At 41.3% G+C, this 18973-nt stretch overlaps 3 protein-coding genes and 1 long non-coding RNA gene across 5 annotated transcripts in view; 2 read left to right on the forward strand and 2 right to left on the reverse strand.

Annotated features, from left to right (window-relative positions):
* The window catches only part of LOC119012236, a 15732-nt gene extending 15049 nt beyond the window's left edge, over positions 1 to 683 (forward strand). For both annotated transcript variants that reach the window (XR_005072409.1, XR_005072410.1), the window contains one exon: positions 430 to 683. This is a non-coding gene — a long non-coding RNA (uncharacterized LOC119012236). The remainder of the gene's footprint in view (positions 1 to 429) is intronic.
* LOC119012233 (12-(S)-hydroxy-5,8,10,14-eicosatetraenoic acid receptor-like) overlaps positions 1 to 3300 on the reverse strand; it is a 13587-nt gene extending 10287 nt beyond the window's left edge. The window contains exons 1-2 of the mRNA XM_037085855.1: positions 3271 to 3300; positions 2494 to 2644 (exon numbers count right to left, since the gene is read on the reverse strand). The gene's annotated coding sequence lies outside the window, so the exon portion shown is untranslated. The remainder of the gene's footprint in view (positions 1 to 2493; positions 2645 to 3270) is intronic.
* Positions 1303 to 18973, forward strand: part of LOC119012232 — a 27902-nt gene continuing 10231 nt past the window's right edge. Inside the window, exons 1-6 of the mRNA XM_037085853.1 lie at positions 1303 to 1324; positions 2547 to 2609; positions 3105 to 3152; positions 15472 to 15562; positions 15710 to 15797; positions 16149 to 17607. Of these exons, the coding sequence (XP_036941748.1) occupies positions 16161 to 17607 (1447 nt within the window). The 5' untranslated portion in view covers positions 1303 to 1324; positions 2547 to 2609; positions 3105 to 3152; ... (1 more) ...; positions 15710 to 15797; positions 16149 to 16160. The remainder of the gene's footprint in view (positions 1325 to 2546; positions 2610 to 3104; positions 3153 to 15471; positions 15563 to 15709; positions 15798 to 16148; positions 17608 to 18973) is intronic.
* gpr31 (G protein-coupled receptor 31) lies at positions 7002 to 15077 on the reverse strand. Its single transcript, XM_037085857.1, has 3 exons — positions 15056 to 15077; positions 11102 to 12018; positions 7002 to 10079 (listed from the first exon to the last, which is right to left on the reverse strand). The coding sequence occupies exons 2-3, from the start codon at positions 11639 to 11641 to the stop codon at positions 9618 to 9620; spliced, it is 1002 nt and encodes a 333-aa protein (XP_036941752.1). The 5' UTR covers positions 11642 to 12018; positions 15056 to 15077; the 3' UTR covers positions 7002 to 9617.

Below are 18973 nucleotides of genomic sequence, written 5' to 3' on the forward strand. Positions count from 1 at the left end.
AGTTCCTATGTCTGTTCAGATAAGCTGCTTATGAGAACTTATCTTTTCAAGCAGCTATTCTCCAACAAACCATGTCTTCATTTCGGCTTCTCTCACTTCCTGCAAAAATGTGTTTTTCATGCATCACGTCTTAGTAATAAGCATTGGTTTTGTTACAGCATGGACATCTTGCTTATACTTCCGTGCGATTTCTGAAGCACCAGTAATGATGACGATAGTATGAAGACACTCAGTTGTTTACTTTGTCCGCACTTAAAGTAAGGTGCTCTAGGAGACGTGCCTCTTGAGTTTATTATAATCAGTATCCTGGGCTGTGGTTTGGACTCAGCTTGTGTTTCCTCCCACACACACTCGCTTTCAGAAAAAATGATCTTTATTTCACAATCTAATCTTTTTCTCTCTCCTACTCTCTCCTTATCTCTGTTGAAGGTCGGATGTTTCCTGCCTGTGTGCCCTTGCAGTGGATCGACTTGCCGCCTGTTCTGACTGTCATGAGCTCTGAAAAAGTACGACTGAGAAGCGCTTCTTTAAATTAATGAAATCTAGGTCACTCAACTTTCTACATTTTACTGAAAATCAGCCGAAGAAAGAAAGTCCACTCTTATTTCCACCAATTTTGGTAGACAAACAGTTTTAGTGCCATATGAACAACCAAATTTGAATTAAATTGCTTGAGCACCTGATGTGAGCAGTTTTATGTTTCCTCATATATATGCATATTCTAAGAATATATCATATATGTATTTAAAATTGTTTTTCTTGCATTTCATTGCATGCTTTTATTGAACTATATTACAATATTATTACTGCATTTTTGCCCTTAAGGGTCAGAAGAATGTCAGTCTTAACTTGGGAACACTTTGGGATGGCAGCTGACTCAAACTACATTCCCGAAATGCCAGTATTTGAGCAGGGAATGGGACTCATCAATCAATTTTCAAGATACTAACAAAGAAAATACCCCTCATTGTGGCAGGCATGTTGGACTCACTTTCTCTGTAGATAAGTCCCATTCTAAGGAGATTATTCACTAATGAAAATGTGATTAAGAATATTATATTAAATTTCTGCCAATAGATTCCCCTAAATCCTACAGACTGGACCACTACAACTCATCAGTCAACAGTGAATCAGGTGTGTAATACAAACTAGATAACTGAAAGTCATGTCTTGGTTTTACAGCACATTTACTCACTGCTCTTATCACGCCTGTTTCCAGGAAGCAACGTGGAGCTGTTTCTAACAAACACGCTCTGTTATGCCATCTCAACACTCCCTGCCCTGCACAGAGTTAAGCTTAAGAGCCAGATATGTTTCTCAGGAGGTGAGAAGGTGATAATATGTTAGGACCAGGAGTCTGACAGCTTGTTTTGCAGTTATTCTTGGACACATGTGCAGATGTTGCTTAAAGGTCACACAGACCAACCAAGTATCAAAACTTTAACCAGATTTACCTCTAGAAAGAATAGATTTCAAAATCCTGCTGTTGGTTCATAAAGCACTGAATGGTTTTGGGGCCAAAATACATTTCTGATCTGCTGCCACGTTATGAACCATCCAGACCTCTGAGGTCGTTAGGTACAGATGTGCTTTCAAATTTAAATGTACTTCATTATTGTCTGTTACTGCAATCTTATGCCATTGTAAAGCACATTGAGCTGCCTTGCCTTGCCTCTGACACGTGTTTTCCAGATTTTGGGGGGTTTTCTCCACAATATTACCATCTAGGAAATATCAGAGAAAACATTTTATAAACACGGATCATGGGAACAAGAATCTAGTGTATGCAGGTTGAATACTGAACCAGGATTAAAACCAGCTTTCATATGGGAAACTTTCCTAAAACATTTTTTCAGTCAGTCACACCTGTCTGAATCCATGCCAGCTCCAAATCTCAGGGAAAGCGGAAAAATATATTGGTATCACTGCATGCAGCTAGCCACGAATTCTAGGTAAACCATTTCCTTGAATGTGCTGATGTCCAGCTGGTTAAGGTCCAAGCTAGCTTGATTAGCCAGTTTTAGCACAACTAATAACGAGAGTCAATGAGCAAAGACGTTTAAGATCTGAGCCAGAAACACGTTGCCTACAGCTGATTTTGAATAATGTATAACATTTTTAATCTACATTTTTATTGTGAATTGTACATTTTACTTACAAATTCAATTACATTTACATTTGCTGATTTAAAACAATATATCATAAAGTGTTTATAAGAGTCTTTTTAGTGAAGGTCCATTTGATTCTTCCTTATGTGGGGAGAAGTGGGTCATACCATTTTTCATTTATATGTAGAACATCTTTGAGGTGATTCAGAGAACTCCCCACACTAACACCATGGGATTCGTTTAGAAAACCCAATTTGACCCACATTCCTTTTGGCAGCTTTAATACAATTAACAGTATCAGCTTTAAGTATAAGACTTCACTAAGCTGCCTCTCTCTACTTTCTTACATTTTTTTTTTTTTTTAAATCTTCATGTAACCTCCCACCTTCAAGCCTTGTCCTGTCTTTTCATCTCTTGGCTTTGTGCGTGGCCTCACAGTCAGTCTTCAGTCAGATCGAGGCAAGCCTGAGGATCATCCTGTCTCCACATGTCCCAGCCAGAGTAAGGACCATATCAACACCAACCTTTATCTGTTTCTGTCAAAAATACATTGTATAGAGAGTTTGAAACCACAATATGATAAAGGATGGACACTCATACCCATTTTGCACGAGAAAAGTCACAGGAGTGGGAATCATTAATCGTTAATCTCCCAAGATGTTAAACGAGATCAGGACAAAAAAGTGCAAGAAAAATAAATAAAAATTACATTCCCAGATGGAAATCTCTGATGAAAGAGAAATGTCTGCAGATTGATGCTGAAGTGTCTTGCTTTCTGCTGGTCGGGTAAACGTTAAAGATTACGACCGTCCATTGTATATATTTCTAGAACTTCACCTTTAGATGCTACTTAAAACTTGATGTATTACTCGCTGTGCCTTTAAAAGAGATAATGCATGGTTTGATGGAATCATATTATTTATTGCATTCTTGTATTAAAGCTCTATTGATCAATATCGTATGACAGAACGTAAGGTTTATCATCTCCTCCATCAGATGAGAAGAGGCCTGCGGATCATCCTGTCTCGACATGTCCCAGTCATGGTAAGAATCATATCACCACTGTACCTGTCTACTGTCTCAGACAAAGCAACTGATAATATCTGACCTAGATTTCATAGAGAATCCTGTAACTGTAGTGTAGCATTTGAAAAGTTCATACTTTTGAGTGACAAGGGTGGCTGCAGCTCAGCCGGTCGGCTGGTAATCGGAAGGTCGCTGGTCGAATCCCGGCTCCCCAGGGCTGCATGTCAAAGTATCTCTGAGAGGAATACTGAACCCCAAATTGCTGCTGATGTGCAGCTGGCACCTTGCATGGCGACCTCTGCCATCAGTGAGGGCCCTGCGATGAGCTGGCGACTTGTCCAGTCAGTACACTGCCCTCGCCCAGAGACAGCTGGGATTGGCTCCAGCAACAACTGACCACAAATAAAGGAGGAAGCGGTTACAGATGATGACATGACAGACTTCTGTTGACTCCTTACACACTGGTATAATAAACCAGAACCAACAGTTTCATCATAGATGTAAATTCTGATAGCCTTCATGACCAGAAGTGGTTTTACTTAGAGCCCTTTCAAAGATTTTTGCACTTAGATGCTGACATAAAGGTCAAGTGTTATTTGGTCATCTGACAAAAAAGATGAAACTAAGATTGAATAAAACAAGAAATTTAAGAAAAATCTGATTTCAGATACTGTGTGTGGAGCGGACCAACCTGGACTCTTTGGTTATTGTCTCTGGAGACTTTAACAAAGGTAACCTCACCCACGAGCTCCCTAAATACAGACAGTTTGTTAAATGCCCGACCAGAGAGGGGAAAATTCTGGATCACTGTTACACCACAGTCAGGGATGCTTATCACACCGTCCCCCGTGCTGCACTGGGTCACTCTGACCACGTCATGCTCCACCTGATTCCTGCCTACAGGCAGAAACTAAAGCTCTGCAAACCTGTAGTGAGGACTTCAAAGACGTGGACCAGTGAAGCTGTGGAGGATCTCCAGGCGTGTTTGGACTCTACTGACTGGGATGTGTTCAGGACTGCTACCAACAGTCTGGATGAGTACACAGAGGCTGTGACTTCATACATCAGCTTCTGTGAAGACTGCTGTGTTCCAACACGGACCAGGGTGAGTTACAACAATGACAAACCCTGGTTCACAGCCAAACTCAGACAGCTAAGGCTTGCAAAGGAAGAGGCCTTCAGGATTCTGGACAAAGACAGATTCAAAGAGGCGAAGTACAAGTTTAGCAAGGCGGTGAAAGAGGCTAAACGACAGTACTCTGAGAAGCTCCAACACCAGTTCTCAGCTAACGACTCTGCGTCTGTCTGGAGAGGGCTCAGGCAGATCACCAACTACAAGCCTAAAGCCCCCCACTCCATTAACGACCGACGCCTAGCCAACGACCTGAACGAGTTCTACTGCCGCTTTGAAAGACAAAGGGACAGTCCTGACACCATCCCCCACGACACCTCCCAACAGCTCCAGCTCCAACTCCCCACCCTCCTCAGTGACGACTCTTTCCATCCATGAGAGGGACGTCAACAAACTCTTCAAGAGACAGAATCCCCGGAAAGCTGCTGGACCGGATTCGGTCTCCCCATCCTCCCTGAAGCACTGTGCTGATCAGCTGTCCCCAGTATTCACAGACATTTTTAACACCTCACTGGAGACCTGTCACGTGCCAGCCTGCTTCAAGACCTCAACCATCATCCCTGTCCCCAAGAAGCCAAGGACCACCGGACTTAACGACTTCAGACCCGTCGCCCTGACCTCTGTGGTCATGAAGTCCTTCGAGTGCCTTGTGCTCTCCCACCTCAAGGACATCACCGACCCTCTCCTGGACCCCCTGCAGTTTGCTTACAGAGCCAACAGGTCTGTAGACGATGCTGTCAACCTGGCCCTCCACTATATCCTCCAGCACCTGGACTCTACAGGAACCTACGCCAGGATCCTGTTTGTGGATTTCAGCTCTGCTTTCAACACCATCATCCCAGCTCTGCTACAGGAGAAGCTCTCCCAGCTGAACGTGCCTGACTCCACCTGCAGGTGGATTACTGACTTCCTGTCTGACAGGAAACAGTGTGTAAAGCTGGGAAAACACATCTCCGATGCACAGACTATCAGTACCGGATCCCCCCAGGGCTGTGTTCTTTCTCCTCTGCTCTTCTCCCTGTACACCAACAGCTGCACCTCCAGTCACCAGTCCGTCAAGCTCCTGAAGTTTGCAGACGACACCACCCTCATTGGACTCATCTCTGATGGTGACGAGTCCACCTACAGGTGGGAGGTTGACCACTTGGTGACCTGGTGCAACCAGAACAGCCTAGAGCTCAATGCTCTAAAGACAGTGGAGATGGTTGTGGACTACAGGAAGAACTCAGCCTCACCTGCCCCCATCACCCTCTGTGACTCCACTATTGACACTGTGGAGTCTTTCCGCTTCCTGGGAACAATCATCTCCCAGGACCTCAAGTGGGAGCTGAACATTAGCTCCCTCATCAAGAAAGCACAGCAGAGGATGTACTTCCTGCGGCAGCTGCAGAAATTCAGTCTTCCAAATCACCATCTGGTACGCTGCTGCCACCGCCAAGGACAAGGGCAGGCTGCAGCGTGTCATTCGGTCAGCAGAGAAGGTGATTGGCTGCAACCTCCCGTCTCTTCAGGACCTGTACACCTCCAGGACCCTGAGGCGTGCAGGAAAGATTGTTGCTGATCCCTCCCATCCCGGTCACAAACTCTTTGAGACACTCCCCTCTGGCAGGAGGCTGCGGTCCATCAGGACCAAAACCTCACGCCACAAGAACAGTTTCTTCCCGTCTGCTGTCAGCCTTATCAACAAGGCCTGAATCCCCCCTGACAGTCCTCACACTCCACCTCTACCACTGACTCTACTGTCACACTGACAGCACCATAACTCTATGCGTTACATTAACGCTCAGCTTGAACTTCCTATTCATTTGCACATTTTCATTTGCACATCATTCTTGTAATTGTTCACTGCCAGCCGGTCTGCTCCTTTTATCCTTTTACCCAAAAAAAAACAGATTGTGTATATATATTTATATTGTATAGTTATATTTTCTACTTTTTAAAATAGTTTATATTGTTAATTTGTTATATTTTCACTTAATAGTTATTTGATGCATGCACCAATATCACCACAACAAATTCCTTGTATGTGTAAAATCGTACTTGGCAATAAAGCTTTTTCTGATTCTGATTCTGATTCTGATTCTGTATGAGTCAGAATAACTAAAATAGATGTTTTCAACCAAAGCCCTAACACAGGATTACAATTTTATGAGCATAAGTGATATACGATCCAAAATAAAGTTGAATAATAGAATTCACTCTCTGATACCAATACATCTGTGCCCTGAAGTCCTGACCCTTCACCTCTCCTCTGCAGCCCTGTTTCAGAATAGGTTGTGCAAGCAGTGAGAAACAGATTTAAGTGACTAAACAACAGGAGTTATTATGTGCATGCTAATAATTAAGCTTCTATCTTTAGCTTCCTTTTTCCTTAATCCTTTCCAATCCCTCTAGACCAATTGGTCTTGTGGATACAAATGTACAGACTAGAGCTTTGTGGCTTCAATTTCAATCGGGAGTACCTGTTCTATTAAAGGAGCCTTTCAGACACAGTAGAGCCACTAATCAAACCCACACCCACTCTTTATCCAAGCACAGAAGTTTCGGGATTGCATAAATGCGTGCTGACTCATTTCTGAAGTTCATGGGAATATTTGTGTGACAGCAGCTGAGTTATGTTGTTGCAGCTGGAAATAAGTTCAGCATGTTGAAATTTGTAGTAAATATGTCAAGTTCTACACCCAGAATCATTTAAAATCATCTTTAAGATTAAGGAGCAGTCAGCAGAGATGTACTCAAAAATATAAAAAAAATGTATTTACACATTCACATATTACAGCAGTAGGACAAACACATAAAAGATGTGGCGAGTATTTAATGCCACTTGTGAAACAGTCATGAAATGTTGAGTTGGTCTTCGGATGTGATCCCTGCTCTGTGATACATTATGCTACCAAAATGACACACAGTACAATCCTGTAGACAGCTTCACTCAAATGGCATCATGTGTTGCTGGGACGATAACACATAGCTTGGGACAACTATAACAAAATAGAAAACAACAAAAACATATATTTTAAGGACCACATTATGTAAATATATACATATATTAATCATAGGAATTCAGAAGATGTTTGAAGCCACATTTCCTTCTTTCACATAAAAATGAGAAGCTGTTATAAATCCTACTGAGTAGCCGCATAATAACACATGATAACATTAACATTTTAATCAGTACTTTAAAAATCTTTATAACCAAACAAATGGCACTGTCAAACATTTAATAATCCTAAACAACAGGAATAATGCTGCACTCATGTCAGGTGCTCCTGTGTTTGACCTGTTAAAATGCCTGCATCCCAAGTAATTTTGAGAGGTGAATTTACAGAAAGCTATAATTTAAAAGAGTAGGTAATGACTGCATGGAGGAATCACAGACAAACACATGGTATAAACTGTCAACACATAAAAGTGTGCACATACAGCTCTGTCCAGATAAATCCTCACATCTGACTGTCAAACTACACAAAAGCAACACTGGTGTTTGCTTATAAACTCTGACATCCTTTTATGTACAATATATGACCTTAGGACCAGTATTTTCCTCTGTTTACTCGGTAAACATCTGCAGTTTTCATGCACCTCTAATCAATTGATAATTGTGCAGATGTGACATTTAAGAGCTGATAAATGTTGCTCACATTTTGTACAGATACAATTATTCCTTGTTCAGTCAGTTTACATTGGTCTTATCCTTAGTCATGTAGCCACATTAATAAATGAATATAAAGCTTCTACAGAGTTTAGAGCTGAGGATCGTCCTCCCTTCGTTTATTTCTCAAACTCTTTTATGCCATTAATTCAATTGTATAATAACTTGAGCTGGACAAGACAGTTGCCTAATATTCCACACTGCAGATATGTTGTTGAACTGCACACTCATGATCTCAAACAATGCTGTGACAAATACAAAGCAATGACATATTCTGTGGTAAACAGTGATTCATATTTGACGGAGACATGAGTAAAAGTGACATTCAGTTAAACTCAGAATCACCAGACATCAGCTGCTTGAATACTCAAATGAGCAATATGCATATGTGTTGATAGCCAGACAGTGACCAACAGACAGTGACCTAACTCACTGTATTGTTACTAATGATGACATAATCAAGGTGAGCGAGATCAATCAGTGACTCACTCAGGTACTGTGGAACTTCAGTGTTATCAGTGTCTGATGACGGACATGATTCGTGATTTATGCTGTAAGGGGGGTTCAGGAGAATTTTACCTTTTTGGTGCATGTCGTTTAGTTGGTGGATCAGTGGTTGTCAAAGTGGGACCTAAAAATCTCCAGGAGTTTGTGGAGGGGCTGGTAACATAATGAGAAAAACAGTTTGCTGTAATTTTGAGTACAAATTCATTTCCAGGATAATATCCCAGGCAGAAAATATGTACAGTAAAATTACACTCATATTGTTCCCCAAGCAGTATCAACAGTTATACAATAATGATAATAAATCAATAATGATCAGCTTCCTTTAGCGTCCTTTAGGATTAAGTCTTGTGTAATAGGGGACTGACCATTGGCCTAATGTGTATCTATTTTGGGGTCAGTTACATGCTGAAGAAATCCACGCCAGTGAGTACTGTCCATCATAACTGTGAAACCTCTGGAGAGTATAGTTTCCACTTTGAGTTCCCTGAGTTTATCGACATCTGCACTTTCATTGAAAAAAAAAAAAGACAAGACAAGATTTGACAAGATTTAAACACTTTGAGGTGGCAGGGCTACATGTTCTCAGCCTTAACTGATGTGTGAGATTGGTACGATCTGACAAAAAGATTCTTGTTCTTTCTTTTTTTTTCTTTTTCTGCCTCCAACACTTGACAGGATATTTTATGGTCATTACTCTATTTTTTTAAACTATTTTTTGCTGTGCAAGACAAACAGAGAGACAGATGTGCATGCTTTAGCTCATGGGCATTCCCCTTCAAAAACTCTAATGTCCACCAATATATTCTGCACCAGGGCTGCCCAGAGTAAAGCCTGCAGGCCAAAGCTGGCCCACCGTAAGGTTCGATTTGATCTGCCAGATGCTTCCAGCAAAAACTATTAAAACGTAAAATATAAAATATGAATTTAAAGTATTTTGTGACTGTTCAGACATTATATCTACAATACTGAAGAACATTTTGGACAAACCGTAACAACCCCCCATATTTACAAATGTATGTATATTTCCATTAATAGAAAATAGAAATATAAATATTCATTGTTCGTCTTGTCTTCATAGCGCACTTGACCTTCCGAGTCATCTTTTCTAAAGTAGGTACATTGTTGGGAAACACTATCGCTCTCTACTGTGTAGCATGTACACTCACCATCCAGCATCTTTTTCTCATGATTTTCAAATGACAGTATTTTGTGTAGGGTGTGTTGAGTTTCCAGTTGAACTGTCTATTGGAATTGATACATCTTTCACTAAGAATGGGAAATAATTGGAGAGATAAATAGCCTTAAACTTGGTGCTGCAGAAGCAGTAGATTAGCGGATCCAGTAGACAGTCCATGTAGGAGAGCACCATGAGGCCGTCAAAGGCCACAGCAGCTTTATCCTGGATGGATTCATTTTCGACTTGGACCCGGACGATCAGCAGAACCATCCTGCCTATAGCGCAGGGCAGGAAGCAAAAAGAGAAGACCACCATGACAGAGGTCACCAAAAAGACAGCTCTCTTCAGCTTGGTTCTGTCGCCAACTGTCTTCTTCCTGAGCCGGTTGATAATACGCACTGTACAGTAGACCAGGATGATGAAGGGGATGACGATCTGGGTAAAGAAGACCACTTCTCGCAAACTGTCAATCACGTCCTGAAATCAAATAATAAAATAGATAAAAATAATAAAAAGATTGCTCTTTAGAAAAAAACACAATTGGTTGATCGGTTGGACAGTTTCCATTCAAAATGGACATCAGTGGTTTAAGCATTAGTCCGAATCACTGTGCAAGGCAGTGTGGGGAAAAGTACTCAGATCCTTTATTTAAAATGAAAAGTATCATTAAGACAGTGTAAAAGTGCCCCATTACAAGTCCTGCTTTCCATTGTATTAAAATTATAATCTCAAAGATTTTCATTCAAATAAATGTCTGTTATTGAACAAAAATTGTATGCTTCATACAACAGTATAAGTGTTTTTTTCAGTTGGTAACAAGCATCCGTCAGTACACTCACTAAATAAAAGTTATACATTAAACACTGCAAAGAGTCATGAGAAAAATGTGACTGATTATCATATCTGCATTATAACTGGGTGAATGCAATTACTTTTTGTAAAAAATAATAATCAGTCATTGTACATCGTGGTAACATCTTAAAATGCAACAGTTAACCGGATTTGTTTGACATTATTAACAGATGCTTGTCTTTTTATTTTTTAAATAAAAACATTTTACCAGAAGGACGTCATTTCAGAGCAAATTAGGTCTATATGTATTTTACATTTGTTAACATGTAAATTATATATGTTCAGCAGACTTGTATTTCTAATGCAGATGAACGAGGGTAGAAACATTAAATTGACTAGTCAACTCATCGTGCACCTTCCTGGTGTGAACAGTGTGTTGCGTAAATGAGAGCTAAACAACTTTGGATGCTAACAGTGAAACCAAATCTTGCTCACTCAGCACTGTGTTGCCACATGGTCACAGCTGTCAGCATGGCAAAGCTGAAAACTTCAAGATGAATCATTTGTTGCTGAAATGCTGTGTCATTTCTTCCCATTTCACTCATCTCGTGCACGTCCCAGATTTTTTAGACCGGTGTTAAAAACCTACCAATAACAAACACATTGTGACTTTTAACAGAAATACACATAGAGCATGTAAACATTACCTTGATCAAGGTATCTTCGCTATCGTCACTGGATTTGTGGCTGTTGCAGCATTCGAAGGTCTTCAACATTGTGGGAATGGTGAGAGGCAGAAGAAGCAGCCAGATGAGAATGGAGATGTGAGGAGATTTCTTGAGAGCTTTTAAGAGATTCTTTCGACCAGGATGTACCACATTGAAATATCGATCGATGGAGGTCACCGTCAGGAAGGCAATGCTGGCTCCTCGGTTCAAAAACAACATGAAGAGCATAGCTTTGCACACTGTGTCGTTCGTACTCCTCCTCTCCCCTTGGATGAAGTTGTACGCCTTTATGGGCAAACAGAAGAGCAGGAGAATGTCCGCCAGCACGAGGTTGAAAAGAAAGATGTTGTTGGTGTTGGATTTCCAGAATTTCATCTTGAATATGAAGAGGTGGAGGACAGATGCATTCAGGGGCAAGGCCAGGAGAACGATAATAATCATGATAGCCGCGTAGAATTTGTACAGAGCCTTGTTTGTGGCTTCACAGTCCTCAATTTTCTGGAAAGTGGAGTTCATCATGTTTGTGCTCTTTTCTGACCTGTCAAGGAAGTCACTTCACACTCAAAGCCTCCCGCTCAAACACACACAAAAAAAACAAAAAAAAAAAAAACACACTACAACGACAAGTTGCGTTAGTGTCCTCTGTTGTAATCCTCTTTCAAGTTTTGGAATTCCTCTTTCAGTTCCACCGTGTGTATCTAGTTTCCAAAGTCCTTCAGGTTGTATGTCCTGTTCTGTGAGAGCCAGTATCAGGTCTGGTGGTAGTTCTCCCGCTGTGCAGAGTTTTGCTTGCTACAGAGCTTTGCTTTTGTAGCTCCGCCTTATAGCCTGAGGAGGCGAGTCACCAGCTGCTTTTCCACTGTGGGACCAATTGAGCTGACAAGGACAAGACCTGCCTGTAACATAAGATACAAACAGACCAAACTAGTATTTTTCTGAAGAAAACAAAGAGTGGTTAAGTCATCAAACTAAGCATGGAGTTGAAGAGATTATTGTGATACAGATACTAATAGCACAGCCAGCCTGACGAGAAGAATGTTACGGAATTATGTCACTTTCCTTCAGCGCAAAGTGCTATTTCCTGCCAATAACTGTGAGAACGAACGGTTCCTTCTTTTCTGGGGATTCAGTAAATCCTAGAGACAACCGTAGAACTCACTGTTTCTCGTAAATTTCCGTTTTTGAGTGTCCTAGCTACTGGCTCAGTTTCACTGCACATTCATCTTATTAGATGCTAAAAATGCTGGTGATATTCCAAGAACTTTTTTTTTCCTTAGAGTACCCAGATGTGGAGCCCTGAGAATTGGTGACAGCTCTGCACATAGGCACGAGGAAACAGACGCAGTGCTGCTGTCAATGTTTTCTACTATGTAAGGACAAGTAAGTTAGGTCTGCATGGAATGTGGCGTCCTAAGGGAGGAGGACTTCTTTAAGGGAGAAGGAGAGGGGTTAACCCAGGGCCTCACTCTGAACTCTGCATGCCTCGAACTCGTGTCCAGACAGGCCTCTCAGTATTTTAAGCAGGTTCAGACTTTCTGCAGAGACACATTTTAGAGACGTGGAGGAAGGAAGCTCACTCTTTCAAGATCTGGTTCATGATTTGAAAGTTGCTTTTGCTTCAGAAGGGGCTCAAGTCACGCTCTTCATTTGTTGCAGTTGCTGACACTGTCTTGGCCAAACCAACTGAATGTTGGAACACGATTAGGTACATGAAACTTCAAAGCGTTCACCACCTACCAACCTATGAATTAACTATATCAGTCTAGTGTGTTACATTATTGCTCAAAAAGGATTAATACGTAAGTTTGCTTTGATTTGAATTACTGTGGGTTAATACTGAGTGAAAGAATGTTTGATTTAATATTCCCTGTCTTAGACTTGACCTAATCAGGCAAATATTTTTCTGTTTGTCATCCCTTTTCACTTTTTCAAACTGACCCTTGACCTCCTCTCCCATCCTGCACTGCCCGCCAGAGTGGTTTAATTGTGTATTGGGTTACTCAGTCAGCTATGCAGGGGATCAGAGCTCCGTCTTGGTGTAATCAGAGCCCAGCAGTCTGGTCCTCGGTAGCTCCTGCGCAGCAAGACTTAAGCTACCTGGAGACTTTTTATGACTGTGATTCACAGTTTCATGTCATATTTGAACACCCTGTCCCTCATGTACTGTTGAACTAGTAGCACACACACACACATAGCAGCCAGTTATTTACAGTTAGCACTTTTATAGTGGGAAGTGTGGATATTTTGCTGTCGATAATAAGATTGTAAGTTATACCCACACCAGCACAGATCATCACAGATATTATTAGAAGCAAAATCACAGCTTAGTCTCATCTAAAGGGTGTCTTGTTTAATGGGTTTTGCTCTATGGACTCGACAGATCATCTGGATTTTAATTGGCAATGTTGGCTCATACCTCATAAAATACCTAGATGTCAATGATTAGTTCCATGTGGCTGCATTAGCTGGTGTCCATGGACGACAAAGTCTTCGTTCTGTCAATATTACGCCCTTGGATCATTTAGAAACAGAGTAATTACTTCAACACAAACGTACCTTAAAAAGAAATAGTATTCTTTTCTAGAAAAAAAAAGTGCACAGTGTGTAACTTTTCCCACAAGGAGTCTCTTAATCGAAACAATGATTTTGTGAAGTAGCGTGGGATAGTTCAAGTTGTTGACTTAATCGCCAAACAACCACAATTGCAGTTGAAAATGTATCAGATATGATTCAAATGGATATTCATGGATGAGGAAATATATTAATATTTTATTCACGTCACGCTGAGTCACATTCGTCAACTTCCTTCTTCATCCTCCTCAGCAGATTCTTATGTTTCCCTGGCAGTTATTGCAACAATGTGACCAAATGAAACGCTCCATTGTCTTAGGTTGAATGACAGATTTCTCTGAGTTTGAACATTGTACGCAACTCAACAAAATATGGAACAGGTAACGTGTCATTTTCACAAATGTTAATGTGGAATTGTTACATGTTGTATCTTTAATAAGGATAATTTCAAAGGAGTACATGTAAGCATATGGAGATCACAAACTTAACATCCCAAACACTGAACAGCAATGACTACCAGCAGGGTTATTGAACCTATAATAGAACGTGCGATCATGGCTTGATTCTTGTGAGTGGTAGAATCCAGCAGGGCTCTGACAGAGTAACAATCAGACTATTGTACTCGGACTGTCGAGCCCACCTGTGACTGCAGTAACACTTACTGTAAAGTTGTACTTGATGCTATAACTCACAGCAGTGTGGAGCTTTCTCACTTACGTCCATACTACTTTGCAGGAGGCTGAGATGTTTGGCACTCGTCCAGTTAAATGCTTTTGGCCTCCAGCTTGCACACAGGGAAGCTTTCCTTCACCTCCTGTTCTGTAGACTCACTACTTTCTGATCTACCTGAATTACACACTATTTAAAAGTTTTGATGTCCTGTTTCTCCCACATAAAAGATAGAGCAGAGAGACACTTTTACACTTTTACAGCATGTGTATGCTGTTTTATTCAAATGCAAGTTTACTTGTTAAAAATAGGCGTGTGACTTTTTCACATTGCACAGGAGATAAGTTTGCCTTTCAGTTTGTTTTTTCCTTGTGTTTCACGTTCATCGTCACGAATGCACCGGAAAAGCAGCGAACAGTAGAAATCAGCAGATCATACTGCATCCGGAAGACTTCTTTCTCTGTTGCCCATGAGCAGCACAGATCATGCAGCCTGCGAGCCACTCACAACGCTTACTTTTTGAATACTTTTTAAAGACTAATTTCAGTCTCTCTTTCAAACTCAGTGCCGACTGAACAATGTTCAAGGGCTACTTGAGTAGAGACAGATGGGAGAGTTAACAAGCCATCAGCCTCAGCTTCAGCACACATCATATCATGACACCTGAGAAGGATAATGAGTTACAGAGCTCACCTCGGCCTGTGTTTTTATCACAGCTGATTGTAGCCGGAGCAGACAAAAATCCCTGATGGGGTCTCCAAAAGGGACCAACAGCGCCTGCTTCTCCTGAGGAGCCTGAAAAGTTTTAACATCAGACAGAACATTTTAACATTATGGTGAAAAAGAGAACTTACTGTACAAGAAATATTTGATTCCCACTGCAGTATGCATTTTAAACAAAATAGACATTACTCTTTTGAAAAATTTTCTGTCACTGTGATAGACAATAAAGTTCCCTGAATCTCAAATCTTGACTATGGCAGAGACAATTGATGCAGGAGTAAATGCAGATAATGCACTTCAAATTACAGGCAAAAGCCAGACGTTAATGAATGTGAGTGTGTGTTTAGTCCAGTGTGAAATGAGTGTCGCATTACCTGTCATCACAGGGAATGCTCGGGCTGTGAACAGAGATGGAGACCGGGATAGAGTCAGCCCCACTGGAGTGAGGGACATCCTGCCTGCCAATCCCCTAAACAGGTACTCTGACACTCCTACTGTAGCATATGCTTTTCCTCTCTGGAAGAGTTGAACTATGATTGTATTAGATATTTCCTTTTCCTTACTTTCTGAATTTAATTGGACCATTCTTCTTTTTTTTCCTATCTTGTCACCAATGCTTATCAGATCTGCCACAGGGGAAAAAGAAACATTCAGGGAGTTTGCAGGGGAGCAGCTGAAAACACACGATATCTCGGAGGCAAAACAGCTGCAGGTATTTTATGCTGTAGTATGCAGCATCAATCAGTCAATCTTAATCTATACAGCACAAGTCATACATCAAATGCTGGACAAGGAAAGGTTCAGTCATTGGTTTCTATGCATTCATTATGTCAATATGTGTAGGATTGTCCTTTCACAATCAGTCATATCAGTTGGGGTAAATCCAAACCACCAAGTTTTTATTAGTGAAAATTGCTCAGTGCGACACAGAGTATCCCAGATTTCCACCGACTTTCCAAAACAATTTTTTACCGCAGAATCTGGCAAATGCTAGACATATTTTATTAAATGTCAACAGCAACACTTGCTCTCCAATGATTCCTCTTCAAACTTTATTTTTCAGAACAGCAGTAGGATGATGACGGAGAGACAGTTCTTATTGTCAGAGGATGAGGGCATTTCCAGGATGGACAGAAACAACATGAAGGACACTGACCAACAGGAGGTCCAGACGAAGGCTTCCGTCAGCCAACAAGCGCCCAGCAGGAAGTTAACCTCTGGCATCCAGAGGCCCTCCTCTGCCCCATCTATGGTCGTAAAAGACGAAGGAACACAGCTGGAAACCTTCCAGTCTCTGACCTTTCAGCCGGAGCGTTGCCAGAAGATTGAGACGTTACAGGACTTTTGCTCTGGTCCATATAATCCTCAGTCACCCCAGGAAAGCCAGAGAAACATCCAAACAGATATCCAAGCTCAGGCAGAGGTCTTTTCCATGGTCCACAGCCAAGGGCAAACTGACTTCAACACTCCTCTCCTGCACCAGCCTGGAACGCCACCATTCCAAGTAAAAGGGATCACAGAGATTCCAGACAAAAGAGAAAGAGAAGGGAAAGATTGCCAGTTACAAAGATGGAACACGTCCAGAAAGAAACCTCATTTGGAAGGAAAAGAGAAAAGTAATAACCCTCAGTCAACACAGACAGAAAACAGATTTGATCAATTACTCTCTCAGGCAAAAGCCTCTATTGAGAAAAGAGGGAGGCACCAAGAAACAGAGAACAAGCCTGAAACTGCTGGAGAAATAATTGACAAAGAAAAGGTGAAAGGTCAGTTTGAATTCATGGTACCTCATGGAAAAAGGAATGGTGCCACCTCAGAGGATCGATGGGAACAATCCCTGCAGCAGAACAACACACATGTCTGGACACCCAAACATCCCAGCACTGCGTATGAATCACATTTAGTGCAACATTTCAACATCTTCCCCCTTTTGAGGGACAACAGAGTTTCCCCTCGGGCCTGGGGAAATCAGGAAGTTATTGTTAGTTTTGAGACCATGAACGACCACATGGAGAGACTCTCAAGCTTGAACGTGGAAACTCTATCCACAAGCTGTGATGAAACACAAACACGCTTGCTTCTCTGCCAGTGCATCAATTCAAAACCAGGAAGCAACACTGGCTCAAATTGGGTCAAAGGTGGAAAACAGGCTACAACAACAGCAGCAGCAGCAGCAGCATTCTGTCTTGGTGCGCCAAACCATACAAGTCAAGCCCCAACACCTCTGAAACACAGTACGTTTCCCATGCATTCCACAATAAGAAGCACCAGTGGTTGTGCTAGTAGCAGCGAGGAGGATAACCCGCCCTCCCAGTGTCACCAGTTTCCCAAGCTCCCGTCCCCTCCTCCCCGCCTCGGCCTCCAGGAGTCCCATTTGAACCAATCAGAAGATGGGTCTCCCAGTCAGTCTGAGGAGGGATGGATGTTCCCCCGAATCCAGTCACTGAAACAGGACCAGAGTCTTCAACATCAGCAACATTCCTCTCCCTTCTGCTCCAACACAGATGATAGAACTCATGATGGTAATTTAAACATATATTTAAAGAGGAATTCCACTGATTTTACACATTTAAGTGTTTTACAGGTACTATGACATTATGTTAAAGAAAGCAGTATGAAGCCTTCTTTGGTTCCAGAAGAAGCTGCATGCAATCTGATAAATTGCCTCAAGTGAAGTTGCATTGTGGGTAATGTAGGCACCAGAATTTGAAAAGGAAGAACACTGTGGAATCAAAACAGGCGGTATCTTTGGTTCTGCTGTACCGGTTTCAGTAATTTGGAGTAGACTGCTTCTCAAAACTAGGCTTCTGTTTACAATTGTACAAATTATTACAACACACCCACACACTTGAACACATAATCACCACATAAATATACCAAATCCAATTTATAGCCTCTCTGCTTTTGTTGCCTCGCACTGGTCTTTTTGTCCAACGTCACTTTTTAATTGTGTCAGTATGAAATGCGTTTGTTGGGTAATGTCCAATCAGCAGAAAGCTAAAGGAAAATTCCAGGATAATTCCCATTGTGACTTCTCGTGTCATGTCAACTTTGCACGCACCAGTGCAGATCAGTTGTACAGATGCTTGTGGCAATGCCAGCTACTAACAGGCTACAACTTATGCAGAGAGCAATTGGCTTCCGGTTCCTGACACAGCACTAGTTTGATGACTCAGATTATTATTAGGTTGTTTCTTCATTCACTGGACCATAAACACGAAGTTTTGCAGTGACTTAGGTGCATTTTATCTCTGTCCTCCACTATGTGTGCACAGTACACAGGCCATCTTCACAGGAAAGTCTTATAATGTCTTAGATTTAATGCGAGGACCTAAAGTAATTAAACTTAACTTTTGAATTTTGAGATCTTTATTGCCACAAACATTGTATTCGATTTCATTTATCTGTCTTTTGTAGAAATGTAGAAGTCCAATCCTTCTACTTTGAAATTCATATATCTGATACATCTGTTCAGCTCTGTTACAGATCTTTAAACCTACCACTGAACTATATACTGGCAAAATCTAGATCAGCCTGACTCGCTCTGATAGCCCTATTCCTCCATAAAGTCTTTGACACAACATTTATACTACGCACATTTATAGGTAACCTGCAGTGCTTGAATAAGAAACACTTGATATATACAAAATTCTGTATTGAATTTGGCTTAAGTATTATCTTAAAAAGGAAACGCATGATTTAAACAAAGTACTGGTTAGAACTACCGGATTAACTGACATTCTAATGACCTATTTATGTTTTCAAAAGGAACTATTGTTATGCACTCTTTAAGCAGCGATTGGCCAGCTTTAGGGTTATAAACACATCGAGGTGTCACTTTTGACATTTATTCCATGGTTGCCTTTGTAGAGAAACAAGCCACAAGTT

Source organism: Acanthopagrus latus, chromosome 22 (assembly GCF_904848185.1).
Source record: "Acanthopagrus latus isolate v.2019 chromosome 22, fAcaLat1.1, whole genome shotgun sequence".
NCBI classification, from domain to species: domain Eukaryota; kingdom Metazoa; phylum Chordata; class Actinopteri; order Spariformes; family Sparidae; genus Acanthopagrus; species Acanthopagrus latus.

What these genes read in the sequence shown, in the direction of transcription:
- gpr31 (XM_037085857.1), bottom strand. Translation starts at nt 11,641, where the DNA reads ATGATGAACTCCACTTTCCAGAAAATTGAGGACTGTGAAGCCACAAAC. An exon ending in GCGAAGATACCTTGATCAAG is followed by an intron (nt 10,080 to 11,101) that starts GTAATGTTTACA and finishes ATTTGATTTCAG; the next exon opens with GACGTGATTGACAGTTTGCG.